Source organism: Phalacrocorax aristotelis, chromosome 10 (genome assembly GCF_949628215.1).
Source record: "Phalacrocorax aristotelis chromosome 10, bGulAri2.1, whole genome shotgun sequence".
In the NCBI taxonomy this organism is placed as follows: domain Eukaryota; kingdom Metazoa; phylum Chordata; class Aves; order Suliformes; family Phalacrocoracidae; genus Phalacrocorax; species Phalacrocorax aristotelis.
Window position 1 is genome coordinate 3,338,930 of NC_134285.1, and position 17,601 is coordinate 3,356,530.

The 17,601-nt window shown below is 51.7% G+C and overlaps 2 protein-coding genes across 3 annotated transcripts; one reads left to right on the forward strand and one right to left on the reverse strand.

The window, feature by feature from the left end:
- Positions 1-42: 42 nt before the first annotated feature.
- Positions 43-11,775, forward strand: TOP3A (DNA topoisomerase III alpha). 2 transcript variants are annotated; one of them, XM_075104726.1, is made up of 20 exons: positions 43-99; positions 588-841; positions 2,009-2,068; positions 2,487-2,560; positions 3,179-3,254; positions 3,796-3,904; positions 4,196-4,339; positions 4,892-5,062; positions 5,288-5,388; positions 5,525-5,599; positions 5,721-5,803; positions 5,923-6,130; positions 6,305-6,490; positions 6,929-7,058; positions 7,472-7,585; positions 7,668-7,833; positions 8,268-8,411; positions 8,702-8,824; positions 9,104-9,831; positions 10,886-11,775. In XM_075104726.1, the coding sequence occupies exons 2-20, from the start codon at positions 656-658 to the stop codon at positions 11,062-11,064; spliced, it is 3,057 nt and encodes a 1,018-aa protein (XP_074960827.1). In that variant the 5' UTR covers positions 43-99; positions 588-655; the 3' UTR covers positions 11,065-11,775. The 2 variants fall into 2 exon arrangements, with proteins under 2 accessions (XP_074960827.1, XP_074960828.1); XM_075104727.1 differs by having other exon boundaries at positions 62-103.
- Positions 11,776-12,965: 1,190 nt separating this feature from the next.
- On the reverse strand, positions 12,966-17,234 carry MIEF2 (mitochondrial elongation factor 2). Its single transcript, XM_075104733.1, has 3 exons — positions 16,855-17,234; positions 16,192-16,369; positions 12,966-15,327 (listed from the first exon to the last, which is right to left on the reverse strand). The coding sequence occupies exons 1-3, from the start codon at positions 16,999-17,001 to the stop codon at positions 14,273-14,275; spliced, it is 1,380 nt and encodes a 459-aa protein (XP_074960834.1). The 5' UTR covers positions 17,002-17,234; the 3' UTR covers positions 12,966-14,272.
- Between the last annotated feature and the right edge of the window lie 367 nt (positions 17,235-17,601).

Sequence of the window (17,601 nt, forward strand, 5' to 3'; positions counted from 1 at the left end):
TCCCGCCGCATTGGCGCTTTACGGCAGGACGTAACGGTGAGGGAAAGCGCGTCGTGTTCTGCTGCGCTTTGCGACAGAGCAAGCGCGGGAGTGAGGGCGGTGGGTGAGAAGAGGGGGGCCGGGGGTGAGGGGGTTGCACGGGGTGAGGGGGAGCTCCGGGGGGGGGGGGTGGGGGGGCAAGGGGCTGCCCGAGGTGAGAGGGAGCTCCGGGGGGATCGAGGAGTGGAGGGGCCTGCTCGGGGTGAGGGAGAGCCCTGGGCGTGGCAAGGGCCTGCCCGGGGTGAGGGGGAGCCCCAGGGGGGTTGGGGGATGGTGGAGGCCTGCCTTGCCCCCGCTGCGGTGGGCGAGGGCTAGCCCCGGCCTGAGGGGAGGCCTTGGACGGGCCGGGGCCCTGCCTGAGCCCAGGCAGGGCCCACCGGGTGGCTGTTTCTGGTGGAGGAGAGAAGCCTCCTCCAGCTCGGTGACGCCCTGAGGGGACTGCGCCGCGAATGGCGCCGGGCAGAGGATGCCCTGGGCCCTCCCGGTGTCGCCGGTTAAAGGCAGACCAGGGGCATTCATTGATCGCGATCGCTCTCCATCCTTGGCAGGATCCAGCCAGAGGGCAAGGACCCAGCAGCATGTCCTGGCCCTGCAGGAGCTGTCACCATCTCTTGTAATGAACTTTCGAGCAAGGCTCTTCACTATCTGCGGGGTCAGGATGCTGCCACAGCCCTGGCGTCTATTCTCCCGGGCTGCGGAGGATATGGCATTGCAGAGGATCCGGAAGGTCCTGTGCGTGGCTGAAAAGAACGATGCTGCCCGAGGGATTGCAGATCTGCTGTCCAACAGCAGAATGCGACGGGTAGGAATACACCATATCTCCTTAGTGCTTCCTGATACGCGTACGGGTCTGGCTTAGCTGCCTGGAGAGGGTCAGCTCACTGAGACAAGCAGCACAGTCCTGGTCTCAGGTGTGGTCTGTGTCTTGTGTGGTAGCCCCAGCCCGCTCTGCAGAGCTTGGCACAGGCAGTTCACATCAGCACATGCAACATCGTCCACTGTTTTTTGTCTCTGGCTGCTTCTGACCACGTGAGGGTGCAAGAACAGCTTTCTTTTGTGGACAAACACCACCTGTCCAAATGTATTTGAGAGGCTTGGATCCCTTTTCCTTGTGACTTAAGTCCTGTTGGAGTTTAGCTCCTCAGCTGTGCTCCCTCTGCCCAGCTTTGCAGTGAGGGCTCCCTGTGTCGTTCCTAGCTTTGCAGTGTATGCGAAAGGCTTCAGGAACTGAAACCATCTGTTGGCATGCATTTCCCTGTCAAAAAGCACCGCTTCTGCAGCATCAGCAAGCATCAGGGGTTTACTGAAGTTCACAGAATAAAGCAAAGATGGTCTGTGGTTTGGAGAAGAGGAGTTCAAAGATCTCTCTGCTGCTTTGTTTTGTGACCTGTAACAGTTTGCATAATTACTTGGTATTTCCAAGCCAAGGAACTAGGAGGTGCTTCTAGACCAGAATTATACTTGAATGAAAGGTGTTATTGAGAGCCTGAGCGCTGGCAGTCCCAATCAAAGAAGATACCATCCTGATTCTGTAGACAAAGCAGCATATACCCAATCTAGAAACTTTCGCAAGTCTCAGTTAGATGGGGGGGTACTCTTGGGGACGCGGAGCTGGCGCACCGATTGTCATTCAGAGCAGGGCAGTTGTTTGGAATAAAACCGGCCAGCCCCATTAAACAAATCTGTTCTTCACCATTTGTTGTCACTATGCATGGGGAGATAACCCTAGCACCCCCTTCAGGCTTGGCTTAAAATACTCTTACGTTGGAAAGCACCGTCTCAGTGTCTCCATAAATGATACAGACATTTTCCATTCACACTACCTTACCTTTGTGTTTCGGCTACAGTACCTGGTTTTCACTTGCCCCATGCATGTCTGTGCTCTGCCATAACAGCGTGTATAAAGCGAGGCGGGAAACGTTTGGTTTCTGTTAGGAGCCAGAAACTCAGTGACTACTTTTCCTTCTAGCGAGAAGGGTTTTCCAAGTTCAACAAGATCTACGAATACGACTACCAGATGTTTGGCCAGGTAAAGTTTTCTTTCATTCTACTGCTGGATTAGGGAAGTGCAAAATACTAATTATTAAAAGCCATTTGTCAGAAGTTACAAAATGCATATACAGTGTTGGGGACACTTTGTCCAAACGTGAGGAAAAGTCAGATGTTCTTTTCTTTGCTCAACCACTGACTTGTTTTCTTGCCTTAAGTCTTTCAACTTCCTGGTTTTATATCAGTCAAAAATATGTTGCTATTTAGAATTGGGAGCTTCCTACAAAAATTGAGGATAAGGCCATAGGTTTAGCTGCCACTAGAGGGAAGAGCTCGTTGTGATATATTAGCGGGAGGGAGGTGTCACTGTGGAAATTGAGAGCTGCATCAAGATCTCGAGGCTCTGGGTAGTTTTTAGGAAAGGATGGGCACTAATTACCTTGCTCTGTCTCTTGCAGAATGTTACTATGGTGATGACGTCAGTGTCAGGACACTTACTGGCTCACGATTTTAAGCTGCCATTTCGCAAATGGTTCGTACTTGGTACCCAGTTGCAGGAAGGGGGGCTGTTGTCTTCTGCTCTCACCCCTGAGCTGAGCGGGGCACTGTGAGTTCGAAGGCTGGGGAGCAGGGAGGGACTCTGACACCGCCTGCAGAGCAGGGTGACGAGTACCAAATTTTATGTAGAATAGCTATAGTATTGTTACAAATTACTGTCTTCAGAGCGCTAAAAATCCCCCAAATCATAATAATGGTTAAAGGACATTAAGGCAGACGCAAGGAATTAAGCTAATTCCAAAATTCGATTCATATTTTTGTGTTCATTGTTCAGCTAGGAGTTGCACTGGGAAATGAGGCGCTTTCTCTGTCTTCCCTTCCCTTTGTTCTCTCTGTGCTTGAAATAAGAGAAGTTGCTTGTTTAGGGCCGCCTTCCAGATTTGCTCTTTTCTCTGGTTGCTTTTTGGTTCTGTTGCTTTTAAGTGTAACTCAGTATTTCATGTGAAAACTAAGTTATCTGAGACGAGGTCTGTAATAAAATATATTATAAATACCAGTACTGGAACAGCACTTCCTCACAAGACAGCTCCAGTTAGTGTCTCACAACATATATTTCAGTTTTTATGTACGCTGTTTATCCTCTGTTTACCAGGCATGGCTGCAACCCTCTAGCTCTTTTTGATGCTGAAATTGAGAAGTATTGCCCTGAAAATTACATGGATATCAAGGTAACTTGTTTTTAAGAGTTTGCCCAAAACTGAGTTCAGAGGTTAGTTCTACAAATACCGTCTCAGACAGAAGGAGGGTTGTACCTTTGCCCTTAATGTCTAAGTTCTAGCATTTAGCGAATTCTGCCCCCATTTCCGAGGACTAAATATGCTGTTCATTTATGACATTGAAAGTCTCCTGCTCGTGTACACTTAGTGCAGTAAAGGAACAACTACTTTGCTAAAAGCAGAAATGTTGTTTCCAACAAGTTGGAATTGGTAATTGTGTCTCAATTTTACAAAAAATGACATTTGCAGAAAACAGACTGTGGTACAATTTGATCCAAGCCATGCTTTTTAACAGAATTAGATGTAAATAAATGACTCATTTCTTTTGAAAGCTGCCTAATCTCATGAGAGACACAATTACAAAATGTTATTGCAACAGTCTATCTCTATGGATACACGTCGCATTTCATGTTCAGTTAGTGACTCACCCTAAAACTAAATGACAAAGCCAGTGGCCTGGTGTGCCTCACTCTGCGTTGCTTTCTCATCTCAGAGAACCCTTGAACAAGAAGTCCAGCAGTGCCAAGCGCTGGTGATCTGGACTGACTGCGATCGAGAAGGGGAGAACATCGGCTTTGAGATAATTCACGTTTGCAAAGCTGGTGCGTAGAGCATCTTCTGTATAATCTGAGTTCCAGTCAAGTGCTGATTTAACAGGTATCGCTGCTCAGAGATCTCGTAACAGAGGCGTATTCTCAATCTTACTGTGTCCAGTTTAAATATGTTGACTGTAGGTCTGATAAATACGTCGCTCTGATACAACAGAAATACGTTCAGCTATTGGAAAGCAATAGAGCGGGTTGACAGCATGCTCTCTTGGAGACAGCTGCTCATTAGTTGCTCCTTTCCACTGGCGTTTGAGTCGCTCTTTGATTTCTTTTTGTGTCTGACAGTAAAGCCAAACCTCCAGGTTTTCCGAGCCCGTTTTTCAGAGATTACACTTCACGCTGTCAGAACAGCCTGCGAGAACCTCACCCAACCGGATCAAAAAACGAGCGATGCCGTTGACGTCAGGCAGGAGCTGGACCTCAGGATAGGTATGGAAACACACGCTGAGGGCGAGAGTGGGCTGCAAGGCCTGAGCTGCTGCCTACGCCTCCGATAAAGGGAAGCGAGCAAGAGCGTGGTAGGTTGGCAGGGGACAGCTTTGTTATCAGTGTGTAGCTTGTGGTCTATAAATACTTGAACTCCGTTAGACTGCTGTACAAAGCAGACAGCCATCCATTAGGCTCTTCCTTCATTCTGGTCTAACCACATTGAATGCACATTGTTAAAGCCCAGCAAGGGATGTTTAGAAATCATCTGTTGCTGTATCCTCAACACAAGACAGAAGCGCCCTCGATAGCGTCGTAAATGGGATTTTTAGGTCAGATACAACTGAATCACGTCTCGCGTCTTACTAGAAGCATGCTCTCTGAAGCAAACATTAGGTTTACAGCTGGTGCAGCAGTGACAGACTCCTGCAATTTCTAGTGTTAAAATCAGAGTAAAATTAATACTCAGAGTATTAAAAAAAAAGCCCTCTGAAATGTTGTGATTATCCTCCGATTTTGTATTATTCAGTTCTGCTGTCCCTTTCGTTTTCTCAGGTGCTGCTTTCACCAGATTCCAGACGCTGAGGCTGCGGAAGATCTTTCCTGATATTTTAGCAGATCAGCTGATCAGCTATGGTAGCTGCCAGTTCCCGACGCTGGGGTTTGTAGTTGAACGCTTTAAAGCCATCCAGGCCTTTGTTCCTGAAGCCTTCTATAAAATAAAAGGTATGCCTGGGGAAAGTGAGTCCTGGGCTCCATCTCAAAGGGCTTGATGTGTTTAGAAAGGAAAAATATCAGGGCAGTAACCAAACAATGCTGCAGAGGTGGTTTCCTCTTCCTTTGCCATGGCCATTAAGCAAAGCTGAAAGGTTTTCCGATAGCGTGGCCCCGCTGCCTCTGCTGTATTTCCATTGTATTACCACTTAGTCACTCAAATTTGTTGTTCAACAGTGACACATGATCATGAAGATGGCAGTGTGGTCTTCAACTGGAAGAGGAACCGGCTCTTTAATCACACAGCCTGCCTCGTCCTTTACCAGATGTGTATGGAGGTAGGAAAGCTTGTAAATAGCTGCATTATCCAGTATCAGCCAAACGTTTCCTGCATCTGTCTCGCTCAAGATGTTTAGAGAACAATTTGTGTAAACTCTTCAGGGAGATTTTTCATTTTGCTTACTCTGTGTTTAGGATCCGGTAGCGACTGTTGTTGAGGTTGGGAGCAAGCCAAAGAGCAAATGGAGGCCCCTGCCCCTGGACACTGTGGTACGTTTGAACTATGCTGAAAGGACTTATCTGAAAGAAGCTTTGAACAGATATTCCACTCACCACTCTGAATTATGCACAAATACGTGTTGGTTTTTTTTTCTGGCTCCTCCCCGTGCAGGAACTTGAGAAGTTGGCTTCCCGCAAACTGAAAATAAACGCAAAGGAAACCATGAGAATAGCAGAAAAACTCTATACTCAAGGGTAAGAAAGCGAGCCTTGGCTTGGTAAACTTAATTCTTTCAAAAAAAAATGGCCATTAGTAAAAAGTGGGAAGTGTCTTGGAGCACCTCTTAAAGTGCTTTTCTGTTTTTCGTCTTAAGGTTCATTAGCTACCCCCGAACTGAAACCAACATTTTCCCCAAGGAGCTGAACCTCTCTGCCTTAGTACAACAGCAGACACAGGACCCAAACTGGGGAGCATTTGCACAGAGGATTTTGGATCAGGGTGGGCCAACCCCTCGGAATGGGACCAAATCAGACCAGGCTCACCCTCCCATTCACCCCACAAAGTACGCTGCTAACCTGCAGGTGAGTTTAACGAAGGCAGAGGTAACTGGATGGTTTGTATTGCTTGATAAATTGAGATAGAAGTCTTAGTAATATGGTCATTAGCACAGTATCCTCACGTGAGATCTCGCTAATATTTCTTGACATCTCATTAACACAGGAGGACACTGACCCTTTGTTACTGTTTGATATTAGGGCAACGAGCAGAGACTATATGAATTCATTGTGCGCCATTTTTTGGCCTGCTGCTCTCAAGATGCCAAGGGACAGGAAACAACTGTGGAGATCGACATTGCTTATGAGCGGTTCGTTGCTCAAGGACTAATGATCCTGGCCCGAAATTATCTGGAAGTCTATCCTTATGAGAGGTGGAGTGATAAGGTAATACCCTTGAATAACGTAGATGGGAGAGGCTAAAGTACCTGGAGTTTAAAATAGCACTTCGCTGCCAACTTCAAACCCCTCTACAGAATGTCCTTTGAGAATTCGTAGACCACTGGCTGTTTCACTCAGAGCCATCTCTGCTGAAAACCTGTGCAGCTTTATTGTGCCAGCTTCAGATAGGTTCCTTCCCTCCTGACACCACAGCAGAGACCATACAGGGCTGTGGGGTTGACTTTACTTATCGAGAGGAGCTGCAATTGCTATTCTGTGGTCTCTCTGGCAGCTTATTACTGGCTAATTCTGAGGGCCCTGAGACTGGATCTCCTCTGGAACAGGGTGCTGCTCTATTACTGCACTGGCCTGCTGCTAGTGTGACATTTTGTCGTTAGTGACTGGACCAGAAAGCAGTTTCAAAGAGATTCTCCTTTCCTTCAGGTTATCCCACTGTATGAGAAAGGGTCTCGCTTTCAGCCCACTACAGTGGAGATGGTGGATGGGGAAACCAGCCCTCCATTGCTCCTCACAGAAGCGGATCTCATTGCTCTCATGGAGAAACATGGCATTGGTCAGTATTGGCAGTGTGGCCTCTCGCTTTTGGGAGAGCTTTGTTCATAAGCTTCTTCTCAACTTCTCTAACACCAGTTCTGTCCCACCCTCAGAGTAGGGAGTTCTCTAAAAGTCACTTCAGATAAGAAATCAGTTAAATGTACAGAACAAAGGAGTAGTAGAGACATGCAGGCAAAGTCCAGAAATCCTAAGGAGTCTGCAGAGTGCCTCCAGTACCTAGGGAGATGTGCAGCTTAGGGTTCAGGGTGTGCCTGCCAGCACCTCGTTGGCCTCAGTACAGGCGAGACATGAGAGCAGCACTGCTCAGGACCATAAGTTGTCTCCTTGCCCCTCTAGCACCTTGCACGCTGCACTAGGCACAGGGAGGGTCACTCCTTGGTACCTAATTGGACACAACCTGTCTGCTTTCAGGGACTGACGCCACTCACGCTGAGCACATCGAGACGATTAAGATGCGGATGTACGTGGGCCTTACAGCAGATCAGCGGTTCCTCCCAGGCCACCTGGGCATGGGGCTGGTTGAAGGTAAGGGCAGTGCCCATTAGGAAGACGGCAGATTCCTTGTTTGCTCCTTGCTTTCCCTCACCGTGCAGTATATGCTCCTCAGGCTATGATTCCATGGGCTATGAGATGTCCAAGCCTGACCTTCGAGCTGAGCTGGAGGCTGATCTGAAACTGATCTGTGAGGGGAAGAAGGACAAATCTGTTGTGTTGCAGCAGCAGGTCCAAAAGTACAAGCAAGTCTTCATCGAAGCTGTGGCCAGAGCCAACAAGTGAGTCCTGTCTTTGCCCTCTTCTGTTTGTTTTGCTGTTCTGGGAGGTGCTGGTTTCTGATCTGGGGCTCACCCCAGAGCAGGATCCTGTCACTCTGTTTCCCTGGAGCTCTGCCCGGTGTGTGTAGGCATTTGCATGGGAAGGGATGACTCGCAGCCTGGCACACTGTTGTGAGTTTGCGCCAACTAACTGCTTATCTTGCTTTAGACCCTTAAGATAAAATTCAGAGCTGGCTGAAGGAGATAGCAACATGCATTGACCTCTTTCATATTTTACCCACACCTAAACTGTTCCAGAGGCAAGGTGCTGAATCAACACACTCGTGGAGAAGCTCAGAAGGGCTCTGTGGAGGGCGGCAGGCGCTAATTCACTGCAGTGCCTGATCGCGTTTTGTGGAGGAGACACACAGGATGCTCTGCTTGTTACTTTGTAGGTTGGACCAGGCCCTCGCTCAGTATTTTGGAGAAGCCACAGAAATTGCAGAGCAAGAGGAGGTCTACCCAGCAATGCCTGTTTCTGTTCGGAAGTGTCCACAGTGCAACAACGACATGGTCCTGAAGACCAGGAAGAACGGCGGGTTGGTGATCTTCCCTGTTTTAGAAAGTAGCCTTCTGTGTCGGTTTGTGTTTCTCTAGGCATTATTCATTTACCTCCCCTCTGCAGCAAGCGTGCAAACTTGGGCTGCAGCTAACTAACTTCACCAGCTACGTAAAGCTGGTGGACTCAGCTGAACCTTTCTGTCAAGTACGTACGTGCCCTTAAAATTTGTTGTTTTGACAGTTTCTGATGGCTGAGAAGGCAGGAGAAGAGATCATTGACTGTCTTGACTTTGCCTTTTCCTTATCCGGTGCCTTTGTCCCGTGACAGGTTCTATCTCAGCTGCACAGGCTATCCAGCTTGTAAAACTGCAGTCTGGTTTCCTGATTTTGTGCTGGACGTGGCCAGGGACGAGAGCATCTGTGCTGTGTGTAAACCACATCCAGTTCACAGGTAGGTCATACCAGTTATTCCTTGGGAAAATGCAGCCCGTCAGACATTATGTATTAGCCATCAGGGCCAGAGACTTCTGTGGGTTAGGCTGGGCAACTGTTTTCCATTCCAGTCTTGGAAAGCTGGAGCAGCACTCTCATGGCTTGGGGATAGAAAGAAGAGGGGTTAGGGAAATCAGCGTAAGCGTAGTAGAACTTTAAAAAAAAAAGTCAAGTCCAAATCGAGGTCTGTTGGTGAGTTATATGAACTTGGAGACTTTCATTCTTCCTTTCCTCTTAGACTGAAGTTTAAATTCAAGAGAGGCAGTGTTCCACCTGTGATGCCCCTGGAGTTTGTTGGCTGCATTGGAGGCTGTGATGAGATGCTAAAAGAGCTCTTGGACCTGAAGTATTTATACAGGCCATCCCAATCCACATCGTCGGCTGGCCAGCAAGCTCATCACTTGCAGGTCAACAACTCCTTTAACAGAGCTGGTGGTGAAAACAGGCATGTGAGGGGGACTACAAACCTGGCACCAGGACATCTACTCTCCTTAAGCTCAACGAGAACAGCCAGGCCTGCTCCTTCAGCTGCCCCAGATGATGGGAACAATGCAGTGGTGTGCAACTGTGGGAACGAAGCCCTGCTGTTAACTGTGCGCAAAGAAGGGCCCAATCAAGGCAGGCAGTTTTACAAATGCAGTGCCGGTACCTGCAACTTTTTTCTCTGGGCTGGTCAGTCAGAGGACAGAAGCAGCAGGGCTCCGCAGGGCTCTTTGCTGGCCCAGCCCTTTGCAGGAAGGGGCCTGGCAGGATTTCAGCACCCAGGAGGAGGGAGAGGCCCAGAGCTCTTTGGAAGCAACAGCTCCAATTCAGGAGGTGGCACAGTCTGTGAGTGCAACCAGCCAGCCGTCACGCGCACCGTCCAAAAGGACGGGCCCAACAAAGGGCGGCAGTTCCACACCTGCCCTAAACCCCGAGACCAGCAGTGCGGCTTCTTCCAGTGGGCAGATGAAAACGCGGCACCAGGTAAGGCTGGGCTCGGGGTGAGACGCAAGGGATGGAGGCTGTTCTTGAAGCTAAACTGAACACACTTCTCACACGCGTAACGCTACCGCAGCGTGACAGCTCTTGTAGCAACTCATACATTTAACAGACTTCAGGTTTGTCTTTAGAACATCTGTCAGCAGCATTATAGCACTTCAAATGTTGCTTGTGACAACTGAGTCTGGCCTACCTTTCCAAGTGCTAGCAGGGTATGTCTTCACAGCACACATCTGCTGGGCTCCGAGCAGGATGCTTTGCTTCTGTGTGCAGTAAGCACGAGCGTCTGTCTGGCTCATTGGATAAAGCCCAGCTCTCTTTCAAACAGTCTCTTTGGGAATTTGTCCTCCCAAATTACGGTGCTGAGCTTTGTGAGAGCTCTTACCAACTTGGTACAGAGTTGAAGCAGTGGCAGAGCTTTTGGCGATCTTAAACCCCCATTCTGTCGTGCCAGGGAAGCAGTGCTACTCCCTCTGCCCTAGTTCAGGAATGCAGTGAAAGGCCAAGTCTGAGGGTTTGATCAGAGCTGAGAAAGCAAGTGTGGCTGCTGTGAAAAGATGGTGAAAACAAGTACCCATTAAAAAAAAGAAAGACAAAATAAGGATGTGAAAGAAAGAGCGCTGACACAGACAGACAGTTAAGGAAAGTACAGAAGTAGAAATGTGGTCTGAGAGAGATCTTCAACACTGGCCTTTTCCTCCTCCTTAGACATTTGGGCCTAAAAGGGTGGAATCAAGTTTTCAAAACTACTTAAAACCCAAGTTTTCCTCTGGCATGTTTCATTGTTTCTGCTTCAGCTGTAGACCAGAGCATGCAACCAGGCAGATCAGATTTGCCTGTTCTATTCCCACATTTGTCTGATGCTGCAAGAGAAATGGGTAATATTTAACTGCTTAGACAAATCCAAAGCGTGTGTAGTTTCAGGAATAATCTGAGTGGCTGGGATAGTGAAATCCATGATCTGCCATTCTGAACTTACTTCTGTTTCTCACCTACTTATATTCTGAAAGGTGCTTAAATGCAGGTTGTTTCTCTCTAGGGCCTTCTGGAGATGTCTCTCTGAACCACTTTGGCAGCAGTGGATACTCAAGAGGGTTGGGAAGTAAAGCCAAGAGACCAAGCAGTCTTTCCTCAGGAGCCACTGCCAAGAAAGCACGGACCTGTAGCCTTTGCCACCAGCCTGGCCACACTAGGAGAAACTGCCCTCAGAACCACTGAGCCTGGATGGACATCTCTTGAGGGCCTGAAAGGTCCAGGCTCGTGAGCTGCTGCAGGAGCACCTACTGCTGAAAGAACCAGAGTCTAGAAACAAGCCTGCTGAGTGCATTCTGGAAGGGCTGGCTGCAGGCTGCTCCTGCTAAGGGACACCATCCTCAGGCACACATGACATGCCTGGGCAGCAAGGGTTCAATCGGCTCTGAAAGGGGGCTCCACTACTGGTGTCAGCCTTTGTTTTCAGCTGCTCTTCTGCTGAGCAGATTGGGATAGTCTAAACATTTCAAGAAAGGGTTTGGAAGCTGAACCTGCAGAGAAAACAGCACTGGATCTAGTCCACCTGCAGCTTCCTCTGGCGTGGAGGGGAGGCATCATGCCGAGGGGTCTCTGAGCTCTGAGGTACTAACTGCTTTGACATTACCTGAGCAACCTTCCCCTTTCTTTTTTTTTGTCACAGTGCCATACCCCTTACCTTGGTTGTCCCTGCCAGTGAGGGAGGGCCAGATGCAGAGAAGCTGGCTCTGTTGCTTGCCCTGAAAGGGAAGCTCAGCTGCAGCGCTCAGGAAAAGCCTTCATTTTAGACCATACCTGAATTTGAAACTGAGTTCTTTCTCAAACCTTGAGACATGCCTCTGTGATGCTGCTAGCTAATGTAAGTTATTTTTGTCAAACTAATAAGTTTCTTATTAAAAGATTATTTAATTTTTTAAATGATACAGTGACATCTTAACTCTGCTCTATTATTTCTTCCTACTTAAAATAATTAAGCTATTACTGTAAAAGCATCCACCCAAGTCTTGCTCTTTCCACTCACTGGAACAATACAGAAGCTTTCTTGGCAGAAATTCCCCACACTTATTTAGAAGTGAACCACAGAGGGGTAGGGAAAATGGTTTTATCTCACCAGCTGCATCTGCTGTAGTGTTGCTGCCCAGGGACAGATGGACAGCTGGCTGAACTGAAGGGAGGTTCTGTTTTCCTGCACTTGGTTTAGACTGAACTCCCTGGGAAGCCAGGCTACCTCCTCCCTCTCTGTTGGGGCTTCCTCTGTACATCAAAGCAAGTAGACCCACAAGATTCCTGTGTCCTCTTCTGCCAGAGGACAGCATTCAGTTTTTCCCCCAGGGCCTCTGATGCTGCTCAGGAGCCTGCTGCTGGACCCTGAGCGGTTCCCTGGGGTCAGTGCTGAGGTGACATGCAGCACACGGAGCAGCCAGCATGGGCAGGAGGTTGAAGCAGTTTCTGTAGAAGGTAGCTCGAAGCAGAGAAGACCACAGCAGCACAGTTTTAACACCTTTAAAGTCTGCACAAGGGAGAAGAAAGCCTTTAACTCTGCAGCAGTCCATCACTATCAGGTTTGTCTATGGAGTAAGGTCAGGAGAACTCGGGTTGCATTTCCCTGTACCCCTCACTCCCACGATTAACAGCTGTGGCCTAAAAATACAGACCTGCCAGCTAAAATAACAGGATTACGAGGCTTTGTAATGCAATCACTGAGCTGGCAAAAGCATGGCAGAAGCCCAGGCAGCAGCCTCTGAATGGCAACAGCCGTGGAAAGCATTTGCGTAGCACACAGGCAGCAGGTTAAACGTTGCTGATGGCATCAGCCATTACCAGCTTTCCTGCTCTAACCCCGGCCAGTGTTTTGCCAGCTGAGCCGTTAAAGCCACTGGGTAAATGACACAAGTTCAGTGTCCAGACGGCCCACGTACCACAGCCAGGCACTCTGCAGGGACAGGGGTTTGGAAGCAGAGGAGAAAGGCGTTCCAGGACAGGGTCTGACCACCATCACACTCTGCACAGTGTGGGAGACCCTGGGCAGTTCTTGGACATGCCACCACAGCTGGAGGATCACTTCAGTCCTCATCACAAAAAAGGAAACAAAAGAGAGCTGACACAAGAGAACCAGTTTACACAGGAAGGGTTTATTCTCATCGCTAACACCTGGGAAGTGGTTTGGAGGAACAAAGTAATCTTCAGATTGGGAGGAAAAGCAGGGCTTTTTTCCCCTCCCATAAACAAGATGATAGCTGTGAAGAAAACTAAACCACAACAGCTGCTCCCATTGAAGTCCACAGGATTGCTCCATCTCCACCAGTGTGCAAAAACAGCTCTTTCCATTAAATATAAGAATATATTATTTCGCCCTGGGACTACAGCCAGAACTGAAGCCTACTAGCAGCCACTCAAAGGAAAAAACCAAGACAAAATACCCAAATGAAACATACCTTCTTAATAAAAAGCATAAACCACTTCAGGTCTTGCAAGCGCTCTGCTCAGAACATCAGTCCTGTCCTACTTTCCTGCCCCATTCCCTGCTCGGTGGGGGGGGAAGGGGACCTGAAGACAGCAGCAAGACACGTGTGAAAAGGTCACTGGACAGACTGGAAGGGGACACTGTGGTTTGTTGCAGAACAGCCCTGCTGCAGCCTCCACCAAAGGACCGATGCCAGGAGCCTCCCGGGAGTCAGCAGCTCTCTTCCTGCCACTGCCTTTTTCAGGACATCATGCAGCAAAACATGGCATGGGGCAAGGGCTACAAAGCCCCAGCGCCGTGCTGGAAGCATGCCCGTTCCTCAGGGCAGAATGAAGAGGTAGGGCTGAGCTCACCCCTTTTGGCAGCTGAAAGGGTTTCCAAAAAATAAACCCACAGCCCTATTTGCTATGGCTGTACCTTGAAGTGCCCAGACAACCACCCAGGTCATCGCTTGGGCAATATCCTGCAGACGAATGAGGCTCCCACCCTGTCCCATGGCGCAGTAAGACCAAGTCTCCACGGGGACACTGCACCCCATGGGGTCTGCAGGACACAGCAGCAGCAAGGAACTCCTCCCCTCCAGCTCCAGCTGGTCTCACAACACAAGGGCAGCCCAAAAGCTGTGACCGCAGGCTGGGACAGGCAGAGCACGCTGGGAACCAGCGACCAAACGTGCTTCATGTTGGCTCCCAATGCCCAGCAGACAGGACTCACCTGTAGGTACTCGAGGCACAGGCTGCACTCACCCCGGGTCTGGCAGAGCCTCCCAGCCAAAGGCTCCTTGTGCCAACGCCCACCTCTGCTCAGGCACGTTTTTATTCAGACAGGATTTTTTTTTTTTTCTCATAAAGTGCAAGAACTTTGCCTCTTACTGACTACTCAACTAGAAGCATCGCAACCCTCACAGCGAGGAGCAGCAGATGGGCGAGGAACACCCTACACTTGGGAGGTCTGTCATTTCTCAGTCAGCAGGAGCTCTGGCTCAGATATGGCCCTGTAGAGCATGAAGCCCATCTCATCGATTTCCTCTTCCAACAGGTCGCAGAAGAGGTTGATTTTGTGGTTGAAATAGGATGGCAGGACCCCTTTCTCCAGGTAGCCTACCAGCTCCTCAAGCACCTGCTGGAACCTGTCAGCAAGGCTTTCTTCTGCCCAGTCCAAACTGGTGGCACTGAGGTGAAGGACGACGTGGGTCAAGGGGCTGCCGCTCAGTTTGTGCAGGGCAGGATGGCTCTTGCAGACACCGTTCAGGATGCGGAGGCAGTGCTGCCGAGCCCCAGAGTCACCAGCATCCAGCTCCTCCACCTTCGAGACCTCTGCCCTGTAAAAGCTCTCAAGCCAGAGGTTTTCCACCAGTCCTTCAGGAGGAGCAGCCAGAAGAACCTTGTCCTCCATTTCCACCACCGGGAAGAGGGTGATGCTCAGCTTGACCTGATCGTGTTTGACTTCCATCCTCAGCTCCCGGGAGGCCACGACCGGGTGGATGATGCTCCCCAGCAGGCTGCCTATTGCCGGCCAGTTGATGGAGGCCACCAGCATCTTGTGGAGGGTCTCGTTGAGCGCGTTGGAGGAGAGGTACCGGCCCACGATGAACCTGTCCCAGGGGCTGCGCCCACGAGGGAAATACTCCAGATCAGTCCTCTTGATCATCCAGTACTGGGGGTTCCTCACCACGGTGTCGTCTCCAGGGATGAGGCTCCAGAGCGTGGCATCGAGAACCACCGGCAGCATGAGGTGGATGTGGTCGGCCGCCAGAGCCCCAAGGCCATCGAGCAGGGGACCGCTGAGGAAGAGGCTGCCGAAGGGCAGCTCTGGGCACTTGCTCCGCAGGAAGTTCTGCAGTTGGGTACAGATGCTCCTAGCCAGCTGCAGGGCGAGGGATGCTTGCGCCTCAGGCACGGCCAGCCGGCTGCTGTAGTGCGAGAGGAGCTTCTTCTGCAGCGTGAGGCAGTGCAGAGGGCTGGCTTCGACCCGAGGAGGCTCCGGCGGGGCAGAGCAGACCCTGGGCTCTGTGAGAAGGGGATGGGGCAGAAGGGGGGGGTGAAGTTACAGCTCTGAGCAGATCACCTGCAGCATACAGCAGCAGCTTCTCCTGCCACAGCTGAGGGGAAGGCGTGAGCTGGGCGCTCAGCCCTCAGCCCACCTCTCTGGACGCGAGGCTGACCTTGCCAAGAGGGCCACCACCAAGTCCTCTGATGTTAACAGTGCTTCTCAGCCAAGGCAGAGCCCAAACAAACCTCAAAACCTGACAGCTCCTGGCCTCACCCTCTGGCTAGAGATGGGTAAACCAGGCCGAGCACCAGCAGCCAGGCAGGAGACTCATTGCCAGGGTCCCTATGAGGCTTGGCCCCACTGAGACTGCTCAGGTAGATCCAGCCTGCCCGAATGCTTGCCTGATCACTTGAGTCCTGCAAACAATCCCGCTCCGGGTCTGGTATCTCAGGACTTGCCCTGCACCGATCCAGGCTGCTTTCCCACTTGTAAAAACACCATCTTTGCAGGCAGCTGGACAAGGCAGCCTTTGTCTGCGTCAGCTCCCAAGCACACCTTCCTCTACACAGAGCTGACCCAGAAAACGAGCACAGCAGACACCGCTCCAGAGGAAAGCCGTGACAGTCTCCGCCACACCACGGTGGCCGAGGCACCCAGGACTCTGTCAGAGGTGCCGTTACCACAGGCATTGCCTAAAAAGGGGCCGCAGTTTGGGAGCCTCCCAGGAGGGCAGGCTCAACCGGGTTGGCTTTCCGGTCACTGAGCTAAAAATAACATGGAGCTCCCAGACTGCCGGGAACAGCGGTGCAGCCAGGCCGGAGCACATCAAGGTGATCTTCCTGGCCACGGCGAGAGCCGGCACGCACACTGGCGAGCCTCACCTGGTACCGGCGGCCGAGCCGGAGAGAGCAGAGGCTCGCTGAGGTCTTCCCTTCTCTGCTTCTTGGGGGGTTTTGGCGTCGCTTTGATCAAGGTCAAATCCTGCCAGCTCTCCTCTAGGGTCTTCTGCTCAGCTTTGGGATCGCCTTCATCGCGAGGGCTGGTGGCTCGATCTATCAGCTGGAGGGAAGGAAAACCAGTGTGGAAAAGTTATTATCCCTGTGGTCACACCCTGAACTAATGGGGACAACAGCCCCTCCGGCACACACGTGGGGGGACACAGCCCCACGCAGGGCTTCAGCCAGCAAAAATACACAGTTTAGGGGACCACAAAGGTACACATTTTCTTCCTGAAGATTTTAAGTGGAAAACAGTCAGGTGTCCTAATGCTAATTAAGCCCAAGGTGCCTTTCTCAATGGGATACCGTATGCCAAACGTGCGCCGTTCTGGGCAAACAGGGTGTGGGGCTGCATGTGCCCCCACAGGCAGCTCCGTGGCCATGGCACTGCCGCCAGCACCGGCGCCATTTGAGCCAGACTTGAGGGACCAGCTCCCCAGCAGCCAGCGATGTTCGCGGCGCATCTTCCGCAGCCAGGGAGCAAAGCCGCCCTCCTCCGCAGGCCTGTTTGCCGCCCCCGTCCTCCAAGCCCCGTGCCACCCTTACCCGTTTGACGGCCAGCGTGGCGATGGCGAGCACGGCCGCGCCACTGACGCCCAGCACCAGCCTGGCGTTGGCCAACAGCACGTCAAGGACGCTGCCCAGCCCGCCGTCCTCCTGCCGCTTGCCCCGCTGGCGTGTGAACTCGGCCATGGTCGCCCTGCGGAGAAGGGAGAGGAGCAGCGGGGTGTCATCCGGGACGTGGGACCTCTCCTCCTCGGGGGTCGCAGAACCTGAGGGATGGGAGTTTCTTGGAGAACGGGGGTTTCAACCGGCCCCACCGCTCCCTTCTCCCTCCGGGGCAAAGGCTCCCGCCGCTGCCGGGACGCCTGGGTGCGGCGGAGGAGCAAGGGTCACCCCGGAGTTGTGCCACCCGCTCCTCGCCCGGCCCTGGCGCAACCGCCCTGGGGGGGGGGGGGGGGGGGACGGGGCGGGGGTACCGGCAGCGCGGAGGAACCGCTGCCTGCGCCCCCGGGAGGGGCCGGGAGACACCCCAGAGCCGGTGGCTGGGCCGCGGGCACCGTCCGACGCCGCCTCCGCGCCCCGACCGGTTCACGAGCAGGAGCGGGACCCCCGCCCCCGCAGCCCGTACTCACCCCCGCCGCCCGCGCGCGCTGCCGCCGGGCCTGCGCGTGCCGGCGCGTCCCGCAACCCCCGGCGCTGCCCCAGCCAATGGGAGCGCGGCGCGGCCCGGCACCGCCCACTCACGTTCGGAAGCGGAATCCGGTTCCGCCTACCACCCCCCCGCGTGGA